General features: G+C 37.8%; 1 protein-coding gene across 5 annotated transcripts in view; it reads left to right on the top strand.

The window, feature by feature from the left end:
* Positions 1-24,104, top strand: part of LOC144053643 (cyclin-dependent kinase 17-like) — a 58,818-nt gene that overhangs the window by 8,135 nt on the left and 26,579 nt on the right. For 3 of the 5 annotated variants that reach the window (XM_077568318.1, XM_077568308.1, XM_077568328.1), the window contains exons 2-4: positions 128-288; positions 3,138-3,302; positions 22,329-22,462. In XM_077568318.1, coding sequence (XP_077424444.1) covers positions 159-288; positions 3,138-3,302; positions 22,329-22,462 — 429 coding nt within the window. In that variant the 5' untranslated portion in view covers positions 128-158. Of the gene's footprint in view, positions 1-127; positions 289-3,137; positions 3,303-15,223; positions 15,962-22,328; positions 22,463-24,104 lie in introns of those variants that run through there. The other 2 variants (XM_077568343.1, XM_077568337.1) reach the window with 2 other exon arrangements.

The following is a 24,104-nucleotide window of genomic DNA, read 5'->3' as shown; positions in this document are numbered from 1 at the left end:
ACGCGCTGAATGAGCAAACAATCATCGTCGGGAGTCCAAATGAGTGTTGAAAACGCGCCGCACTGCAGCATGTTGACTGTATAATGAAGACCAACGGCGAATGATGACGGTTGTTTCTCCTTGACAGGCCTGTGGGCGCCGGCGTCGCACCCGACAACATGGACCGGATGAAGATCATCAAACGGAGGCTGTCCATGTCTTTACGCAGCGCTCGTCCCGTTGACGACTCCCTGTCTGAACTGGCTGAGCAGATGGCTTTGGATGAGCCGGCAACAGCCAGGGAGAACGGTGAGACACACACACACACACACATTTTTCCACCGAGCGGTCCAGTTCAGTTCAGGTCGCCAAAGTTCAGACGAGACAGTCGGGTGGTTGTTGAAAGTTTCTACCGTTGCTTGTGTAAACAGGGCTAACTTTCCTAAGACCATTCAGGAGCCTTTTCACAATATTAAAAAAAAAATAAATGAAATGGTGCAAATGTTGGTGTAAGCAAACATGCAATTGTCACAATGACTTTTATTTTTTTGATCACGTGTGCGTCCACATATATTTTCTAATGTCACAAATAAGCTTTTTTCCATTTATTGTAGCCACCCTCATTACCACTTTTCGATTTTCACTTGTCCTAGTTGGCTGCATCATCACCATTGAAACCGACTGTGTGTTTGACCCACTCACACGCACGCATGCGTCGTGCTCTCCAAATGTGCGTAGTGTTGCCATCTGCTGGCCATTTTGGAGGACTGCATTTGCATCATGCTAACAACGTCACCTGAGACTGTGTGTGTTCGCATTTGCGTGTGTTTGTGTGTGTGTGTTTCAGCCATATTCCGTCTCCAGACATAAACCAGGTCAGAGTGAGGGAACGTTTCTCTTTCTCGTCTCTCACGCTCTGAGAAAGTGAGAAAATAAAAGCCTCAGTGTTCATTTATAGTCCGTCCATTAGGGCTGGGAATCTTTGACTGTCTCATGATTTGATTCGACTCCGATTTTTGGGTCTGCGATTCGATTCAGAATCAATTATCGATTCTGAACGATTTTAGATTAAAAAAAAAATGATTTGATTGACAATGATTTCTGCTTCAATGTATAGCTATGCAAATAATTGTCATGATCTACTCCAGTCTGACTCGCTAATGCTAATTAGCGCGCCACTCGTGGCACTTTTATCGCTCAAAAGAACGACTCTTCATACAAAACCCTCCGGGAATGTATACAGAGAAGCGTCTTAACATCCTACACTGCAAAAAAAACAAGAACTTTTATTTTAATAACTTGACTTTTTGCTTTTATGTGACTACAATTTTACAGTGTAACAGAACGAGCAGAACCACACTGCCCCTAAGTGGCCAAATCATGTACAACATGAACAGTGCTCCCAATAAAGGCAAACACAAACAAGGGCAAGACAATATAAAATAATTGAAATAAAATCGATTTTGGGACATTTAAAATCGATTCTGAATCGTACTAAATGAGAATCGATTTTTTGGGGCACACCCCTACCGTCTATATTTCATGGCCGCGCTCCAATTCGTTAATACTCGGCTAGTCTCGTTTACGTAATTTGGTGGCTATAGTTAGAGAATTCTAACTTCGCCGTCACCACATTCATTTAATTTGTTTTGTGTTTTTTTAAACAGGCCTTTCGTCTGTGTGGCTAGCCGATGTTATTTGAAGTAATTTCCGGGGAGAAACGAGAGCACGGAGGGAGAAAGGCGGAAAGATGGAGGAAGTGACGTAGATGCTGGAAGGCATTCAGCTTTGAAAAATCGACTGCATCTTTTACTTGGCATCTTTCTTGCTCTGCACACAAATTCAGCTTGATCCGGCTAAGTGAAAGCGTGGTGAAACATTCCTCCCTCACTCAAAGCGCTAATCAGACGAAATGCTAAGCCCGAATGTGCGGCAGTGGAGGAAATGAGGGATTATTAACTCATTCACTGCCATTGGCGGCTATAGACGTCAAAAATTCATTTGAACTATTTCGATTAGTTTAACATTTTTTTCCCCACTTTTGTTAACAAGAGTATGAAAACCTAGAATTTTTACCATTTTTTTTACCAGAATTTTATTCCCTCAATTTTTAAATAATCTTTTCTTTTTTTTTTTTTTTTTTTTAGTATTCACTGCCATTGACGGCTATAGACGTCCAAAATTATTTTTAACTATTTCTATTAGTTTAACATTTTCTTCTCTTTTGTTAACAAGAGTATGAAAACCTACATTTTTTTTATTGTACATTTAGAACAGATATAAAATTTGATAAGTAATATATATAGATATATAATATAAGATTAATTTTGAGTTAACTAGTGAAGTCATGCGATTAATTATTAAAAATTAATTGCATGACGCCCCTAATTTTTAATAATCTTTTCATTTAAAATAAATAAATAAATAAATAAAATAAAAGTTTATAAAAAAAATGTATTACTTTTTTTAATAATAAAAAAGAAGAAAAGATGATTAAAAATTTTTGGAATTCGAAACAATTAATCACAAATTTTATGTCTGTTTTAAATGTACAATAATTTTTTAAAAAGTTTCATATTGTTAACAAAAGTGGAAAAAATGTTAAACTAACAGAAATAGTTCAAATGAATTTTTGACGTCTATAGCCGTCAACGGCAGTGATTGGGTGTCATGTGGCGTTGTGCGCACACACATTATGATTTCTGATCATCATGATGGAAATTGTGCAGACCTGACCCCCCCCCCCCACGTCAATCGGAGTTATTTCTAAGTGTATATCTCAGCGTGTCTTCTAGTAGCTATTCTAGTCACCCTATGAATTTTTTAGTTCTACCTCTGATGCCTCTTAGGCTCAGTCCCGCTAATATTTTCATGCGCCTGTTCCCCTTTTTCCACTCAGTTTTTCTTTGACTCTTTCTCACCTCCCATCCTTGTTTCCTGTATCGTGTTTCTACAGCAACACACACAAAGCTCCAAAACAACAGCGTGATCTTGTCTTTTTCACACCGCCGTGTCGTTTCCTTTATCGTGGCGAACCTCTTCCGCAACTATTTTCTTCTCTTTGTGGCTTCTTCCTCACACCTTTTTCTCGCTCTCTCTCTTTCTCCCCCACCCCCTCTGTCTCTGGCTGCTCCCCCCCTGCAACGGTGCGCCTCAAGAGCCGATGGTGGCGAGCGCCGTGCATCCCGCCTCCCACAGCGCCCCCTCCTTCCTGCGACAGTATGCCGGCGGTCATCTGGGCCGCGCCGGCCTGCGCAGAGAACCGGGTGGGGGGCTGGAAAGAGACAGAGGCTATCTAAGCCTCCACAGGACTGGATCTCTGGGTACACACACGCACACACACACACAAACATAATGGTATTTTATAACTTATAAATTGTTATATCTGTTTTAAATGTACCATAAAAAATGTTCTAGGTTTTCATACTCTTGTTAAAAAAAAGTGAAGAAAATGTTAAACTAATAGAAATAGTTCAAATTAATTTTTGACGTCTATAGCCGTCAATGGCAGTGAATACTAAAAAAAAAGAAGAAGAAAAGATTATTTAAAAATTGAGGAGATAAAATTCTTAGTTGAAAATAATCGCATGACATCACAAGTTAACTCACGATTAACCACAATTTTTTATATCTGTTCTAAATGTACAATAAAAAATTTTCTAGTTTTCATACTCTTGTTAACAAAAGTGAAGAAATTGTTAAACTAATAGAAATAGTTCAAATGAATTTTTGACGTCTATAGCCGTCAATGGCAGTGAATACTAAAAAAAAGAAAGAAAAAGAAAATCTTATTTAAAAATTGAGGGGATAAAATTCTTAGTTGAAAATAATTGCATGACTTCACGAGTTAACTCACAATTAATCACAAATTTTATATCTGTTCTAAATGTACAATAAAAAAAATCTAGGTTTTCATACTCTTGTTAACAAAAGTGAAGAAAATGTTAAACTAATAGAAATAGTTAAAAGGAATTTTCGACGTCTATAGCCGTCAATGGCGGTGATTAATAATAAAAAAAAAAGAAGAAGAAAAGATTATTAAAAATTCGGGGATAAAATTCTTAGTTGAAAATAATCGCATGACTTTACTAGTTAACTCAAATTTGTTATATCTGTTCTAAATGTACAATAAAAAAAAATCTAGGTTTTCATACTCTTGTTAACAAAAGTGATTTTTTTTTTTAACTAATGGAAATAGTTAAATTGAATTTTTGACTTTTATAGCCATCAAAAACCTAGATTTTTTTAATTGTACATTAAAACAGATATAAAATTTGTGATTAATCGTGAGTTAACTATTGAAGTCATGCGATTAATTACAATTAAAAATTTTAATCGCCTGTCGCCCCTAATTTTTAATAATCTTTTCTTTTGATGAATTTATGGCTTTGAATGAGTCGAAAGCATTTATAAACATAATAACAGCTAAAGGTATTCAAAGGCAAAGCAAAGAGAATGAAAGTATCTTATGAAAATGATTTAAAAAACGTACATCTCAAGGCACCACTATTGGAGTTTTTTTTACCAAGGGTGACAAAAATGCATTGATGCTCCAATTTTTTTTTAGCACTTTCGAATTGCTTCAATCTCACCCCTTACCTGCTTGGGAGCCCCCCCCCCAACCCTCATAGCATCTGGAGATTATTGTGTCAAGCTTGCCTATATTAGCCATCGTTATCGTCCTCAATTTCTTTAGTTCTTTGGTAATGTCTCCAAATTCAAACACAGTAAAGTTTCAATTTATTTTCTAATTAAAATGCCAGTTTTGCCATTTCTGGGTTTGGTTTTGTTGTTTGGCCATCCAGTGTTTGCTGTGAATGTGGAAAGATAAAACTGTAATGACCTTAATCCAACATACACAAACACATGCTCACACAATCCCCCCCTTTTTTTTTCTCTCCCTTTTGTAATGGAACCTGCGGTTTGTTCTTTGGTAGCAGTAGAATGAGCAAATCCAAGGAGGGAAAAGAGGATTTGGAAATGGTGAGAAGGGAACAGATTTACATGCCTTAAAGCAATAAAGAAGAGGGGATGAGGAGTGCAGATGAGGATGGAAGGGCATGAGTGGTATCAGAGCGTTCCGTCCACGGTTCCGTCATATTAGCTGTATTCCGTGTTTCCCCCGACCGAGTCCTTGGCTAAGTGAGCTGCACACTGACTGCAACAATGTTCCTTTTATCCAAAGTAGTCTTGTGCAAGCAGATATTATGCCAATGAATAGAACGATTCCTGTAAGGAAATAAGTGGAAGTTACTGAGTCGTTTTCATCTATTTCGATTTTAACTCATTCACTGCCATTGACGGCTATAGACGTCAAAAATTCATTTGAACTATTTCTATTAGTTTCACATTTTTTCCACTTTTGTTAACAAGACTATGAAAACTTAAATTACTATTACTATTATAAACTTAAAAAATTATTGTACATTTAGAACAGATATAAAATTTGTGAGAGAATTAATTAATCATAATTAATCGCATGACTTCACTAGTTAGCTCACGATTCATTTGAACTATTTCTATTAGTTTCACATTTTTTCCACTTTTGTTAACAAGAGTATGAAAACTTAAAAAAAATAAAAATTATTGTACATTTAGAACAGATATAAAATTTGTGATTAATTGTGAGTTAACTAGTGAAGTCGTGCGATTAATTACAAAAAAATTTAATCATCTGAACCACCTAATTTTTAATAATCTTTTCTTCTTTTTTACTATTAAAAAAAGTAATTAAAATTTTGAATAAACTTATTTTATTTATTTATTTATTTTAAATGAAAAGATTATTAAAAATTAGGGGCGTCAGGCGATTCATTTTTAATCATAATTAATCGCATGACTTCACTAGTTAGCTCACAATTCATTTGAACTATTTCTATTAGTTTCACATTTTTCCCCACTTTTGTTAACAAGAGTATGAAAACCTAGAAAAAATGTATTGAACATTTAGAACAGATATAAAATGTGATTAGTCATGAGTTAACTATTGAAGTCATGTGATTAATTACAATAAAAAAAAATCATTTAACGCCTCTAGTTTTTTAATATTTTATTTTTTGTTTTATTATTTAATTATTTTAACTCAAGATTAATCACAAATTTTATATCTGTTCTAAACATACAATACATTTTTTTATACTCTTGTATGACTGCAACCTGTGCAATGCAGTGGCTCAGTTATAAGCCTGAAGTTTCAGATAAATAAATACATTTTCATACAAATCTTACAGTGTACATGTACAAGTAAAAAAGAAAAAGAGAAAAATCGCAATAATCAATTTATAGATTTGTATCAGGATTAATCGGCATCGAATCGAATCGTCACTTATGAATCGTGATACGGATCGAATCGCCAGGTGCTACGCAATTCACACCCCTAGTTTGAATCATAATAACTTTCAATAATTTAAAAACTTGATGTCTTTACCAATATTGATAAAAATGTATGAAAATGACCCAATTGCTTTGATTGTGTCACGGTAGCGGAGTGGAGGACCCAAATGCAGGGAGGCAGGAGAACATGTACTACTAAACGCAATTTATTTAACAAAACCCACTAACAGGTGTACTGGGTGAACAAAACCAACAAAGATCTGAAAAGACCAAAAATCAAAGGAACAACAAAACACAAGCGTGGTGACAGCGACAATGATCCAACCAAGACTGAGAGGAGACAGGAGACTATATACACACACACTAACGACACAACAAGACACACCTGGGGCAAGACAAGTGGCTGAGGGCACTGATTGGTTGACACGAGGAAGGGCGGGATTACACTCAACAAGACCAAGGGAGACACACAACCAAAAACACAAACCAAACATGACACATTCAATGTAATAAAAAAAGCAACAACACTCATTAAAAATGTAATTATTTAAAAAAAATACATGCAGTAGGTTAACTTGTGTGTTGCCATCCGCTCACAAATTGAGAATTGAACAGAGGCATCTGCAAGCGCAGAACAATTGTGCACCAGTTGACGTCATTTTGTGAAATCAGCAAAGCCGAGGATCTCGTATGATGCGGTAACCAGAACTAATGCTACTCTATTATTTAAACTGAAACAAGATGTGTGTTTGTGCGTGTTGCGTGCTGTGTGTGTGTGTGTGTGTGTGTGTGTTTACTGGTTGTTCTCGCTGACTCACTTTGCCATTCGGCAGTCAGAGCACGTCGCAGCCTTTCAGAGCGACACGATGATGCAATTTCACTCGCTGCACTGACGAGATGCCAGTCCTCCTTCAGTCATTTGATAACTTGCTCCGTATGAGTATTAACTCATTCGCTGCCATCGACGGCTATAGACGTCAAAAATTCATTTCAACTATTTCTATTTTCTGTTTAACATTTTTATCCACTTTTCTTAACAATTGTATGAAAACCTAGAAAAAAATGTTTTATTGTACATTTAGAACAGATATAAAATTTGCGATTAATCACGAGTTGACTATTGAAGTCATGCGATTAAAGACAATAAAAAAAAATAATCGCCTGACACGATTTAAAAAAAGATTATAAAAAAAAGATTATAAAAAAAAGATTATAAAAAAAGATTATAAAAAACCAGGGGCGTTAGGCGATTAATTTTTTTTATCGTAAGTCAACTATTAAAGTCATGCGATTAATTACGATTAAAAAAAATTATCATCTGACGCCCCTTATTTAAAAAAAAAAATGTTTATTGGGGCGCCAGGCGATCATTTTTTTTTAAAATTGTAATTAATCACATGACTTCACTAGTTAACTCACGATTAATCACAAATGTTATATCCGTTCTAAATGTACAATGAAAAAAATCTAGGTTTAAGAAAAGTGGGGGGAAAAAATGAAACTAATGGAAATGGTTCAAATGAATTTTTGACGTTTATAGCCGTCAACGGCAGTGAATGAGTTAATTGAAATGCACTTCCGTAAGTGGGCTACACCGAGGGGTTAAAGCTTTTTATTGTATGTTTGCTGTAGTTTTGGCCAGCAGCCAGAGTGCTTGTAACGGCTTTGCGATTTATTTGTTGGTAAATGGGCCGAACCTCAAGTGCCTGCTCTGCTAATTAGTTAACCCTACGCTCTGTTTGACTGAAGAAAAAAAGCTTAACTCATTCACTGCCATCGACGGCTATAGACGTCAAAAAGTATATATATATTTTTTTTACATTTTTCAATTGTTCTTTCAAGATGATGATGTGGTGTGGCAACTAATAATATTGTTGGAAGTGAACAAGGTCAAGAATCTTAAGAGATTAAGTTATATAAGGCAGAAATGTGTTTAGCAGGGACAGGGAACATTTATGTGGCTAACTGAGTGACTACAATAAACATTTGCATTATTTATACATTATGCTGTTAATTAACTCATTCACTGCCATTGACGGCTATAGACGTCAAAAATTCATTTGAACTATATAAGTTTCACATTTTTTTCCGCTTTTGCTTGCAAGAGTATGAAAACCTAGATTTTTTTAATTGTAAATTTAGAACAGATATAAAATGTTTGATTAATCGTTAGTTAACTAGTGAAGTCATGTGATTAATTACAATAAAAAAACATTTTATCGCCTGACGCCCCAATAAACATTTTTTTTTAAATAAGGGGCGTCAGATGATAAAAATTTTTTAATCGTTATTATTTTACATTTAGAACAGATATAAAATTTGTGATTAATCTTGAGTTAACTAGTGAAGTCATGTGATGCCCCCAATTAAAAAAAAAAGAAAGAAAAGATTATAAAAAATTAGAGGCGTCAGACGATTACATTTTAAAAATTGTAATCAATCGATTAATCACAAATTTTATATATGTTATAAATGCACAATAAATAAAAAATCTAGGTTTTCATACTGTTGTTAACAAAAGTGGAAAAAATGTGAAACTAATAAAGTTCAAATGAATTTTTGATGTCTATAGCCGTCAATGGCAGTGAATGAGTTCATTAACAGCATACAGTATAAATAATGCAAATGTTTAGCGTAGTCACTAAATGAGCCACATAAATGTTCCCTGTCCCTGCTAAACAAAACATTTCTGCCTTATATAACTTAATCTCTTAAGATTCTTGACCTTGTTCACGTCCAACAATATTATTAGTTGCTACACCACATCATAATCTTGAAAGAACAATTGAAAAATGTCGGACTCATGATGCTGGTTTTATTGAACAGAGCCGTACCCTGTTCTTGAGGGCTGAAACAAAATGGCAACTGCATGAGCATTTCAGTTACTTTTGACCTGTTACAAGACAGATGTGACTGATATTGCACGATCGTGTGTGAAGAAGGTCAGCAGTGACAATAAGGCACCTTGCACTCTTGAGCGTGTGACTAAAAAGTGGATTCTCCAGAAATGGCAGGTCATTTTAAGCAGGAATATTGTGGATTTGTTGAAAACAGGCAGTAAAACAGCGATCTGAACGCTTGTCGAAAAACTAGAGCTGTCAAACGATTACATTTTTTAACTCATTCACTGCCATTTGATGGTTATATACGTAAAAAAAAATCATTTTATCTATTTATTTTACAGTAGTTTGAAAAAATCTGTTTTATGTAATGTTTTAGTTTTGTGAACAAACTGGGACTTGCAAGAAACAGCTCGAAGCCTCTGAGAAATAAAAAATTGATTACTATTGGATTTGGCCAAACTGCTAACTTGTTGTATCTCAATTTTTTTGCTTGCAAGTCAGTTGAAAAATGATTGGAATGACAGATCGTACCTAAAAAAAAAAATTAAAAAAAAAGTTGTTTCGCTTCCATTGGGTCACTTGTGCCTTTCATTCACAAGGCAAGTCAATATGCTCCATGCAAAACAAAAAACAACATTTAACTAATTTACTGCCATTGACGGCTATAGACGTCAAAAAATAATTTAAACTATTTCTATTAGTTTCGCATTTTTTTCCACTTTTGTTAACAAGAGTATGAAAACCTAGATTTTTTTAATTGTACATTTAGAACGGATATAAAATTTGTGATTAATCGTGAGTTAACTATTGAAGTCATGCGATTAATAACGAGTAAAAATTTTAATCGCCTGACGCGGCAATATTTTTTAATAATCATCTCGTCAGGCATTTTTTTTTTAAATTGTAATTAATTGCATGACTTCACTAGTTAACTCAGAATTAATCACACATTTTATATCTGTTCTAAATGAACATTTTCATACTCACTCTTGTTAACAAAAGTGGATTTTTTTTAAACTAATAGAAATAGTTCAAATAAATTTTTGACGTTTATAGCCGAAATTTGATTAATCACGATTAATCGCTTAATAAAAAAGGCTTTTTATTAACATTTTTTCCCGCCAAACTTGAAGAGCACCGGTTATGTGTTAATTTTTTTGACATTTAATGTCACATTTTTTGATCCACTGCACACGCTCATCCTCCTCTTTTTCTAATGAGTTAATTACTTGCATAATTTAAAATGGAAAAAAAATGACCCCATTATTTTTGACATGAACAAATATTCTAAATGTGATACGCAAACATTTATCAAATGCTTTACTTTAATGCATGTAATGATGTTTATTGCTCAAACATAACCAGTGCTACCTTAAACGTAGCCATCCGCTGTCACGCTAAAGGATGGTCAAAATTAATAGTGCGATTAATCTGCGTTAATTCATGATTAATGCAATATTGTTTTGTGAATAATTAATCAGTTAACACTTTGACAGCAATATAAAAAAACTACAGTAAATATGTATAAAATATGTAGGCCTATATACAGCAGTCTGTAATCCCCCTTGAAGGAGTGTAGTAAACATGATTAATAATTTGAAAAAGCTTTTGAAGATATCTTCTGAAAAGTATCGTAACAGAAAGGCTCGTATTGCTCAGTCGTTCCAATTACAGCTATAGGAAGAGCTTGAAGCATCAGGGACCTTGCACATATGGAACTGATATCTTACAGTAGACCCTCTAGAGCCAGTGATTTAAATAATACGATTCCACAGCTGCAGAGGTAATTAACAGTCTAAATCTCCCCCCCCCCCCAAGCCCTGTAAGCCACTTTCAGCATGCTTGTGTTCCACTGGGATGATACGCTCTTTGATTTAATTTTTTTTTAAAGATCATCTCTCTTGTCTGGAGGCAAGTTGTGGTATTTATTGTTAAAAAAGAAAAACAATACAGTCTGCCTCACAGTGAAAAGCTACTAACTCGGTTTTAATCTCGTCTCTGACCTTTCTGTGTCAAGTTTGCACTCCCGGCATTCCGATTTCCTCACACCTTCCGAGAACATGCACGGTGAGGTCATTGAAGACTGGGAATTGCTTATAAGTGTGACTGCTATGTCCAGTGTGATGTACTTTGTAGAAAAATGACCGCAGTGAAGTCATGTGTCGAGGTTTTAATGCGGAACAAAAAAAAAACAGCTTTGACTTGTGTGTATGGCACTTTTGGTGGTGGTGTCATTGACCTTTAAGCAATCTTTGGCTCAAGGATGCAGAACTGTGCATCACTGTCAGTCACTATACTGTAAATGTAAATCTTTGGTCCTTCCTCGGGTCTCCTGACGGCCTCACGGCTCTGGCCGGGTTCTGAAATGTTCGGTTTAGGTGAACGGTATGGGATTTTTTAATAGGTTTTAGGTGAACTAATGAATACAGACACACACATGCACATACACATTCTCACCCACATACAAAATAAAAATAAATAAATAAATAATTAAAAAATAAATAATTTAAAAATTTTTTTTTAAAAGAGAGCAATGATGATGACATGTCAAATCGGTAAAATTACCGAATGAACAATACTGAGCTCTCCAAAAAACAAAATAAAACTATACTGTAAATGTTTTTCATCATCAGTGGTTGTGAAAATTACAAACTTTAAATACTTTGTTTCTGTACTGGCAGATTTTAAAGGAACCTGTACTTTGCTAATCGAGTATTTATTTTTGCTGATGACTTTGAAGTTACTCCCCAAATTTGAAAATAGATACAGCGGGACCTCGGAGTTTGAACGTCCCGGAACTCGTACAAATCGGACTTCAACCACCAAAAATCGGGGTAAAAAAATGCCTCGGAGTTTGAATTCATTTTCGGAGTTCGAACACCCAAGCAAAGCAAGCTAAGCTGAACGTACCTTGAAAACGGGTAGCCGAGTGAAGCCGAACAATCAGATCGTGAATACTCCCGGAGGTGCTCCATACTCGCGAGTGCATTTTGATTTTTCCACGACAATTTTCTACGCCATGGGCCAAAAGAAGGACAAAAGTGCCAGTGGTGGCAAAGAAAAACATACAGTGCCACAAACCAAAGTGGAATTAGGAAGGAGATTATTGCGCCGTTGTAACTACTTCTGTAAATACTGGCACGAAGACCCCCTTTAGCTGTTCAACAACGTGCCTGACGTTAACGCAGCAAACTCAAACACAAACTCGGCACTAATGCCATCACACCACAACAAAAAAGGTAAGGTATTTTTATTGTTTAAATACTGTACTGTAAATGTAAAAAAACATGAATAGAAATTTGTCACGGTAGCACGGAGTGTAGGACCCAAATGCAGGGAGGCAGGAGAACCACGGCAGGGATGCATGTTATACTGAAAACGATTTATTTAACAAAAAAACGCTAACAGGTGTACTGGGTGATCAAAACCAAGAAATATCTGAAAAGACCAAAAATCAAAGGAGCAACAAAACACCAGTGGTGATAGCGACAATGATCCAACCAAGACTGAAGGGAGACAGGAGACTATATAGACACACACTAACGACACAACAAGACACACCTGGAGCAAGACACAAGTGGCTGAGGGCACTGATTGGTTGACACGAGGAAGGGCGGGATTACACTCAACAAGACCAAGGGAGACACACAACCAAAAACACAAACCAAACATGAGAAAATTAAAATAGGAATTTTCTGTGTTTGCACCTTGGGAACGGATTAGTTGCATTTACATTATTTTCTATGGGAATTTTTTCTTTCAGAGGTTGAACAATTCGGACTTTGAACACTTCGCAGGAACGAATTATGTTCAAATGACTGTATATTGTATGTACTTTCCGCACTTTAATATGCCAAAATTGGCTTGTTATTAACTGAGGAGCGATAAAGTAACTGTATTTAGATTTTGATTGATTGACTGATTTGGATCTTGGGGACTTGGAGGAACATGTACCAGGGAGCTTTACTATTTATTTGTGTGTATATTTTCTTTAAGTTATCAAAATGGTTGTAAATAATTGAAAGTAAAACATCATTTTTACTTGTGTACTTGACTAAGTTTGTAATTTTACTGCTACCGGTCTTTTTTTTTTAAATTTAATTTTAATGTATATATATATTTTTAATTATCTGCACTTAAGTAGAGAGCTTGACTCGATAGAGATGGGAACAACATTTATCTCTAGCTACTAAATCACTCAAATCATTTCATTAAAAGGATCCCCTCTAAAGATTTGTTCACAGAATCATTCACTGATTAGTCATAGTTCATGATGAATTCTTAAAGTTCACATTCACTCTGTTGCATGGTTACTGAGGGACCGTAGTACAAAGTCTTGGCATTCATCAAATCGTTTAAATCAGGAAATGCAGTGAGATTTAAAAACAAACATTACATTAAAAAAAGTCATGTAAAAATGGTTTTAAATGTGTATGTTAGTTTTTTTGTGGATCACCTTATTAGCCGTTAGCTTGGAGGAATGGATGGTAGAGTGTCCGCCCTAAGACTGGGAGGTTGCAGGTTCGATCCCGGCCGGGTCATACCAAAAACTGTAAAAATGCCTCCTTGCTTGTCACTCAGCATTAAGGATTGGAATTGGGGTTTAGGTCAGCAAATGATTCCCGAGCGCAGTCCCTGCTACTGCTCACCGCTCCCTCAGGGGATGGGTCAAATGCGGTGAACGAATTTCACCCGACAATCTGTGGTACTTTAACTTTACTCGTGGCAGAATCAGTGGGTGTCGTCATTTACTGAGTGCTACATGTTGTTCATTTGCAGTGAACGACTCAAGTCATGTTCAGTCCTTCCCCCTACCTTCATCGTTCAATAAGATTATTAAGAGTAGCACTTACTACTTATCTGGTGGTTGGTTAAAAAAAAAAAAGACAACAGGATCTTACAATTGACCCAAATGTGTCAATTTAGCTATGTTAAATGTCCCATCACAATCAAAAGGCTGAATTTGGGGTAAGTAGGACAAAGTAAATAGAAAAAGTACCGTACTGTCATAGAATACAATTATATACACTCTAAAAAACAATTAGGTCCAAAATAACCCAAAATGGGTCAAGAATGGGCCAATGCAACTTTTTGAGTTAATAACCTGCAAAGCCACCCCATTTTATGATTAATTTCATGACTTATTTATTTAACTCAACTTTTTGGGTTAATTGAATAACCCGATTAAATTGAGTCAAAAAATTAATCGGCCTAAATTTTCCACAAGTAACCCAATTTTGGGTTGTTTTATGGGCTATTCCTTTGACCCAACTTTTTAGGTTGATTAAAACTCATTTGCTCCCAAAAACGTATAAATACGTTCTATTTTAAATATTAACATGCAAGTTGTAGTACTACTATTATGAGGCCAAGCTAGTTTTCCGATACATCAGTATTTCCTTATTTTTTTTAATGAAGAGAGTATTGAAAACTTGGCGAGCCAATTATGCAATCAATTCATACCTCACTGTCATGTTCTAACCAGACAAATAAATGGAATCTTTATTATGCTGCTCACGCTAGCAAAAAACAAGCTCTTAATTCTCCCTTAATGCGTCGGCGTCCCGCTATCCTTTATATTATAACAATCCCGTGTTTGCTCATTGTTTGAATTCTCTGCCATGCCGTTGTTACAGGGTCACACCGTATCTGTATGCGTAGTGGAACATGTCTAGGTGTGTGTACGTGCATGCCCATTGATAATGGATTGTGCTTCAGGTCTATTGGGGAAGATTAGAAGAGAACGATCAAAGTGGAAAGAAGATAAAATGCTTTAAATTCCTGCACTGCAAAGATAATTCAAAGAGAAGGTGAATAAAACAATGATGAAGAGGTGCTGCAATAAAGAGGCTGATCGTGCAGGAAAAAAAATAAAAAGCTTGTTCCCCTTGAACGGGGGCAGGACGGTTTGTGGACCCGGACTGATGGGAAGCAGGCGGGGAGAGGGGTTGAGATAGACGGGCGGAGAAAAAAAAAAGAGAGAGAGAGCCAAAGATTGGTATCACTGGAGAGGGAGGAGGGTATCGGCAAGGTGAAGGGAGGGAGCGGGACGAATAACAATACTGAAAGCACCGAGAGCGCCAGAGGCAGGGAAGAAGACATCGAGCGAGGGGAGTGGAAAGAGGGAGAGGCTGAATCCAGTGCTGCGATGAATAGAAGAGGACCAGGCAGAGGAACGTGACAGAGAGGGAGGAAGAAGAGCAGGACGTCGCGATGGTGCAAAACATAAAGCCACATGGGGGGGCGAAGACAAGAGTTAAGACACGAGAAAGTCTCTCTGCAAGATGACTTGGCGGTTTGGAGGGAAAATCACCTGTCTTGTTCGTTGCGCTGATGTTTTTTTTTGGACCGTCTGCAGCATTTCGACTGCTTGTACTGTTTGACCTTCCTTAGTCAGCAAGCAGAGTGACTGCGGGGAAAAGGAGGGAAGCATAACAGGGAGTGTCAACGGGTGCAACTAGTAAAGTGGAGTAGTAGCGGAAGGAGTTGTTGCATAGCTTTATCTTGACGCCAAAAACCTTCTTCACTACATACCTTACCTGGAAGTTCTAAGCAGCTTGGAAATTGCAATTGTGAGACTATTGGACACCAAGATTTTGGGGTAGGACATTCATTTTGGACTTTAAAAAAAAAAAGAGCAATGGATGTGCCAGGCAACCCCAAAGGGTGTCCTGCGAGCGGTCCTCGGGCGGAAGACCCTCGAATGGTGGAGGTTCGAATGGGGGAGAGAGAGCCACCATTGAGGATGTCACCCTTTCGTATGCTCCGTGTGCTTGACTCGTGCCGTCCTCCGGGAAGCCGGATTGGTGAGTGGTCTTCGCTATTATTGATTTGCGCTCTTCCAATGGGAGGAGGATGATTGGATGAAAACAGTTCTAGGAATTTCTCATTTGAAATGTTTATTGCAGGGTTGTATGGAAGCACTGCCAATGTAGAGTAAACATTTTTGACTGGCAAGTACGTTCAAACGTTTGTGAGTATGTTCAAATGTATTCGTAAATATGTTCAAACGTACTCAAAAGTACGTTCGGACATACTCGCAAATCGCGAATACGTTCAAACATACTCGGAAATACGTTCAAATGTACTTGTAGGCTAAATGCTACAAACAATTCAGCTATTTATTTAGGTAATACTTGCACATGTTCGAGTGCAAAAAACACTTATTTTTAAGCATTTGGCCCACATTATACCAATACGTTCGAAAAATAAGTGATATTATTATTTATTATTCCCGTATGCCTGCAGTGCATGATTTAGGTTCGGAATTATGGGGGAAATATGCTATTTTTGTAGCATTTAGCCGACAAGCACCTTCAAACGTATGCGAGTATGTTCAAATGTATTTGCGAGTCACAAGTATGTTTGAATGTGTTTACGAGTACGTCTGAACGTATTTAAATACGTTTGATTGCATTACGTTTGAACGTACGTATTTAAAGGATAACTCAACACTAAATCAACTTCTTTCTTTTTTTTTGCTGATTAACTGTATAAACTGGTGTCTACAAATGTTGTCTACATGTCCTGTTCATTACTTTGACATTTTAGTGCATGTTTGTTGAACGCCTAACTCTTTTACCACCAAAAACGTTTAATAAATCCAAATGAATGCCGCCAAAAACGTTAATTGACGTTAATTACGTTTTTTTTTTCTCAATGGGCAGTGGAACTGCCTAGTGAATGGGCTTGTGAAATCACAAACACCCACTAACTATGACCAGCAGATGGCAGCATAGTCCTCTTTTTAATGAGCTCCCGGTAGTATGAAATAACAATGAAACATGACAAATCTGATGAAATAGAACATTTTCAAGGATGAGGTGAATGATCAAAGCGTTTTTCACATTAGATCTAATTCACAGAATGTCACCAAACAAAAAATATTCGTGTCAAAGTCACTGATATGCAGAAAATGTATCCTATCACAAAAAGCTTTTCAATTTTCACTCAATGTCATTCAAATGACCTATTTTCAAACGTGATTACTAAAGAACGGAATAAGGCATAAACTCACTTTTTTTTCTAATAAAAGAATGGAACGCGATCTTTCATGTGGTACCCACCATGTTTATTTAGTCAGAGCACACAATATTCTGTTTGCCTTGAAAGATGAGTTAAAATGCTCAAAATCGGCTGGCACTGTCGGGGATAACGCATGACAGCAAAAGAGTTAAATTCGGACCGTGTGTTTGGTGCCATCTTCAGGTAACACACTGGGTTAAACTCAATTTAGCTGTTTGTCCTCTCATTACACGAGACGATACATACTACGTCACTTGTTCCGCATGAGGTAGTCACCCCCCCCCACCACCCACCGGCTCATTCCCGTACACGCCTCCTTAAACGACTTTTTGGTGAGTTGCTGCTGTCAATCACAGCCAGGCCACGCCCAACCCAAGGGTCCTCCAGGCAACACCCCCATTTGAGCGCTGATTTCAAATTTTAGCGAGGGGCGGAGCAAGAGTCTCACTTCCAGTTATCTCTTAAATACGTTTGATTGCGTTTAAATATGTTCGAATGCGCTCGCAAAAAAGTGTTTACTGACTTTGGCAGTTCCGTGTTTTTCCGTAGGGTTGAGTCAGTAATCATACAAGTGATTTCATGAATTTTATTTAACATTTTATTAGTCGGAAAAGGATGGCGTGCCCTCTCCAAGCTCTCGATTTACCGGTCGATCTACGTTCCTGCCCTCACCTATGGTCACCAGCTGTGGGTCGTGACCGAAAGAACAAGATCCCGGATACAAGCGACCGAAATGAGTTTCCTCCGCAGGGTAGCCGGGCTCTCCCTTAGAGATAGGGTGAGAAGCTCGGTCATCCGGGAGGGACTCAGCGTCGAGCCGCTACTCCTCCAAGTTGAGAGGAACCAGTTGAGGTGGCTCGGGCATCTGGTTGGGATGCCTCCTGGACGCCTCCCTGGGGAGGTGTTCCGGGCATGTCCTACCGGCAGGAGGCCCCGGGGACGACCCAGGACACGCTGGAGAGACTACGTCTCTCGGCTGGCCTGGGAACGCCTTGGGATCCCGTCGGAGGAGCTGGCTGAAGTGGCTGGGGAGAGGGAAGTCTGGGCTTCCCTGCTAAAGCTGCTGCCCCCGCGACCCGACCCCGGATAAGCGGAATTAAAGACGGAACAGAACGAAAATTTTATTAGGCAGTGTAATGAATCGAGATGTGGTACGTCGCTTTCTCCCGTGTTCATTCTCTAACTCAAACTTGAATCAATCCGCTCCAAAATATTATTCCAATGTAGATGAAGTCGGCTTCTTCCAGGCAGTTTAGCTAGTTATAACGCGAGTTGTTCAAGTTCTTCTTTTGAATATTTTAAGAACTCATTTACTTGTCAGCACAATGACTGCAGCAGCTCTATTCTTGCACACTCTAAATTTAGAGGCTATTCCGTCCCGAGCTTAAAATCACTTTCAGAGCCAGAGAGGATCTTAAAAAGGATGATTTGGTTCAAAGTATGCCAATAACAGAAGGTGAATGGTTTGTGATCAGCGGCTTGAAATTGTACCAGGGTACCCTCGAGCAACCTCGAGGCTGGGACCAGAAATCCAAAACCTATTACTCATTTTTTTTCTTAAAGTGTGTTTTATTGCATGGCAGTATGTGTATTCAAACAAAGTGGAAGATAAAACCCGCACACGTATGTCCATAGTGGGATGTCAACAGCCCACGGCGGGCCATCCAGGCCCCACGCGGGGGAGCCAGCAGGATCTCCTGACATTTACTATCTGCTATGGAAAATACCAAGTTACAGAGGCTGTTTACAGGAGCGACACATGCATCATTTCTCGGAATGTTTCGAGACACAAGTGGTGGAATTTTTCCTTTCGCATAAGATGGCTTATCTCACCGACCCACATCGCATGACTATTTACACAAATACAACCGCACACTGGATAGGCAACAAAGGCCCGTATCCCACTAAGTAGTAATTATTACTAATGTATTCGGCGCTTGCCCTTTTAATGAGTCTGTGCTCATGTGCGTGTGTCATGAGGTGGCTTATCCTGTTTGAATGTCTTCTTCTCTCACTCAGGTGTCAGTTCACTCGGGTTTAAGGTTTCACCGCTGAGGTGGTGAGCGCTAATGCCTGATATCAATACTGGCTACTCAGCTTTCTGAAGAAATTCAATTCTGTAAGCATATCCTCTCATGCTTTTAGTCCATTGGAAGAATGCATCGATTGTAAACATTAACGGCTAGCCGTGACTGAAGTTTTGTAGCTAGTGTTATACATGATTTTGTCACTCGTATTTGGAGAAACGGTGCTTTATTTATGTTCAAACATACACATTTTTACCAATTTAAAAAGCAACATGTTTTTCCTCTACATACTTGGTGCCTTGAAATAAGACTTTGATTAGTTCCGTGACCACACCATTATTATTATTTTTTAACAATAAAACCAACACGATAATATTGTATTCTATGAAAGCATATAGTGAAACCAAATAGAAGTTAACTCTTTGACTGCCAGACGTTTTCAGAAACGGGATGTCGCCAGTGCCAGCCGATTTGAGCATTTTGACTGATCTTTCAAGGTCCACAGAAAATGTTGTGTTTGGACTATGGAAACACACATACTACCAAATGAAAGATTGAACTCTCATCTTTCATCAGAAAAAAAAGTTTGTTTCTACCTTATTCCGTTCTTCAGTAATCAACAATAGAAAATGGTTAGTTTCACCGAAATGCTCTGTTTTGAAACAGAAAGTGGAGAAAAAGAGCTTTTTGTGAAACGATGTTATTTCATGCACTCTAGTGAATTGTACACTTCTTTTTGTCCATGAATGATGCCACAAACACCTAAATAGTGCTTTACTTCTGTAATACACCACCACCAACAATGAAAAAGTGTTTATAGTTTGCAAAATACGTCTTTTAACGTCTTTGGCGCTCCTCCGTAGGTTTTTGCAGAACGTCATTTAACGTCTTTGGCAGTAAAAGAGTGAAACCATTTTTGCCACTTTTTTTTTTTTTTGCTTCATTTCAGTGGATATTGTGCTCCTCCTTCTGGTCTGCACATCTTGGCCACCTGGGGGCGGTATAATACATACATACGTAAACACATTACGTGGTGACATCGCAAATAATCTCTAAGGGTGTTTTACATTGTTTATTAGCATTACTGTAATGTAGCATAAGGGATACATATATGGAACTTCCTGAAATGATGACCACAAGCCACACATGACCAAAAATCCCTCTCCGATAATGTCATCCCGCTCCACAACTAACCCAATCACTTCAGCTGTCTTGCCCTCAATCTGTCTCGTAGCTGATGTGTTGCAGACATGATTTTCTTTTCCACATCCCTTTACGTCGCCGCTGACGTTATCCTACCTCTCATTTTCTCTTTGTCATACAAGTCCATGGGTGTCAAACTCATTTTAGTTCAGGGGCCATATTCACCCCGATCTCAAGTGGGCCAGACCAGTAATATAATACCCTCATAAGCTATGAATAAGGAAAATAACGAATGTTCCCATTTTTTAAATTGAAAATAATTACAAGTACATTTGGGAAATAGTCACATTGATTATTGTCTTGTGAATCTTTTTTTCAAATCATATCTGGAAAAAATATAAAAGGGTTCCACCAAACTAACCTCTTTTGAACGGAAGCCATTAACTGATATTTTGCAATACGCAGGTGGTATTTACTTTCGCGGAACTGTATTCGTCACACTGCAAGGGCGGCACAAAAATTTATATGAAGTAGGCTTATTTTGCTCCTGAAACTTGACATCTTTTAGTCTTTACAGGTGAAGTAACAGCCAATTTCAGAACTTCAATTAAGTGGTCAACAGTAGTGGGGGGAATCTTTGAATGTCTAACGATTCGATTTTTTTTTGGTCTGCGATTCGATTCAGAATCGATTATCTGGGCCTGCAAATCGATTTTCGATTAGGAACAATTTTTGATTCAAAATGATTTGATTGACAGTGATTTTTGCTTGCTTGCTACTCGCGGCACTTTTATCACTCAAAAGAACGGCTCCACACTGCAAAAAAACAACTTTTATTGGAATAACTTGATTGTGACTTTTTCCTTCTACTCTCTAATGTGGCTACAACTTAACAGTGTATTAGACCGCGTGGAACCACACTGCCCCTAAGTGGCCAAATCGGGTACAACATGAACAGCGCTCCAAAAAAAGGCACACACAGGCACTTTTATCACTCAAAAGAACGGCTCCACACTGCAAAAAAAACAACTTTTATTGGAATAACTTGATCGTGACTTTTTCCTTCTACTCTCTAATGTGGCTACAACTTAACAGTGTATTAGACCGCGTGGAAACACACTGCCCCTAAGTGGCCAAATCGGGTACAACATGAACAGCGCTCCAAAAAAAGGCACGCACAGACAAAGGCAAGACAGTATAAAATAATTTTAATAAAATCGATTTTGGGACATTTAAAATCGATTCTGAATCGTACTAAATGAGAATCGCGATTCTTATGAGAATCTATTTTTTGGCACACCCTTAGTCAATAGTGGACAAAATGAGCAACAATAGTTAATTTGATTGAAAATTTGCAGTTACTGTGTTGTAACCCTACGGGCCAAATTGGCTTACCTGATGTGCCGATTCTGGCCCGTGGGCCATATGTTTGTAACCCGTGCTCTCGTCCCTGCTCGTGTATTGTTTAAAATGTCTTAAGCACCCCCTGTGTCACGTTTACTGTGAGCTTAAACGTTTGGATTTTCAGCAGCCAAAGTCGTTTCAATCAGAACAAACAAACATGCACTTGTCCACATCTGCGTGTCACATTTCTCAGCAACCGTCGAGGTTTTGACATCACAAATCTTCCACAGAGAGCCCCCTACACACACATTCACTAATACACTGCATTCTGGAGGAGGCGGCCCTGCCTGCTGCAGCGTGATTCATTAATCAGATGGATTCAGGAAGGGTTTGTGCGGTGGTGGTGGTGGGGAGGGGGGCAGCAGGCAGAGATGAGAAAGCTTCCATTGCATTCAGGGTAATATCGATCTCGGATCTCCTCCTCTTACCGATGGAAATTTATACTCACTTGACAAGCAGCCAATGCATTGACCGCAATATACTCCATTTTCTGACAACCCGACTGCTATAAAGCTTTAAGATGACAGTTTGTGTTTCTGTGCAAACTTTTTTTTCCCTTTTCTGTCTGTTACAGGTATCGTCCATGAGAATGTGAAGATGGGCTCGGATGGCGAGAGCGATCAGGCTTCCGGGACATCTTCTGATGAGGTCCAGAGTCCCGTAAGGGTCCGTATGAGGAACAACAACCATCGACGAATCTCTAATGAGGTACAGGAAGTTATAAACGATGAGTGCACCTGGCACACAGCCTATTTGGCTTCAGTAGCTCAAAGATGCATGTGGTGCAATGTAACTGTTTGCATAGAGTTAATGATTTCAGGACACTGTCCTGTTTTTGTGACCACTTGTAAAATCCAGCGACTCGTGCTTTGAAGTGACTTGGCCACGCTGCAAAAAGTGCACACTTTTCATCTTGTGTTAAATGTTATATATATGTAAAACTGCACAGGGTTATGCTAAAAGCCTCAGACTACTAACTGAATTAAATGATGAAAAAATATAGCAATTTATGTTGATTAACTCATTCAAACCCAACAACGTGAAAATACGTTTTTTAATACTTTGTCCTTCACTCCCAAAAACATATTTATGTTTTTTTTAAATGTTTATTTTTATTTTTATTTTTTTATGCAAGAGCATCCAGAAGGCTTTGATGTAGCTTCTGACATGTAGAGGTGGCTTAAACCAATTGTACTTATTACAAAAAACGGCCAGCGGGTGGCAGCAGAGTATAAGAGATCAGTCAGGGCCATGTTGCGACAAGCTGTTTTTGACAGGGTTTTCACCAGGAAATGTGAATATTGCTGAAAATTAGCTATATTCTAATGCAAAACTCCTTTGGTCCCAAAAACGTATAAATACGTTCTATTTTATTTAAATATTACTATGCTCCCAAAAACATATTTATGTTTTTTTTTATTTTTTTTATGCAAGAGCATCCAGAAGGCTTTGATGTAGCTTCTGACATGTAGAGGTGGCTTAAACCAATGGTACTTATTACAAAAAACGGCCAGCAGGTGGCAGCAGAGTATAAGAGATCAGCCAGGGCCATGTTGCGACAAGCTGTTTTTGACAGGGTTTTCACCAGGAAATGTGAATATTGCTGAAAATTAGCTATATTCTAATGCAAAACTATTTTGGTCCCAAAAACGTATAAATACGTTCTATTTTAAATATTACTATGCTCCCAAAGACATATTTATACGTTTTTATTGCTAGAGCATACAGAAGGCTTTGATACAGCCTCTGAACTAAAGAGAATGCATGAAGCAATGGTATTTATTACAAAAACGGCCAGCAGGTGGCAGCAGAGTATAAGAGATCAGCCAGGGCCATGTTGCAATAAGCTCTTTTTGACAGGGTTTTTTATATTGCTGAAAATTAGCTATATTCTAATGCAAATTGCTGCATAGCGGAAACAGATACAAATGTACCTTTTTTTCTAATGAAAGAAGAGACTAGAGTAGGTTCCATGTTTTTATAGCAATAGAACACAATATTCAATATTCAATATCCTTGCAAAATCAGTCAAAATCCAGTAATACATAATGCTAATAAGAGGTTATTATAGATGACGTGACTTGACTATACATTTGTTATTATAGACCGCTCAGATTATTTTTAAGACACTGTTAAATTGAATTTTCATGAAGGAAAACAGGCAAATAAAAAAAATCTGGCTTTATTTTCAATGGCTCACCTGCTCCCTCTGCCTCCATTGAGTTGGCGATGGGTTTCGTCTTCACGCTGGATTACATCTTAGTTGTGGGATGGACGAGTTTCACTCCCAAACAGATGTGCACCCCCCACTGTGCTAAATAAAACAGACTATTTAATGACTGTCTGTACC

Source organism: Vanacampus margaritifer, chromosome 1 (genome assembly GCF_051991255.1).
Source record: "Vanacampus margaritifer isolate UIUO_Vmar chromosome 1, RoL_Vmar_1.0, whole genome shotgun sequence".
NCBI lineage: Eukaryota > Metazoa > Chordata > Actinopteri > Syngnathiformes > Syngnathidae > Vanacampus > Vanacampus margaritifer.
This window is presented reverse-complemented; position numbering and strand designations above follow the sequence as displayed.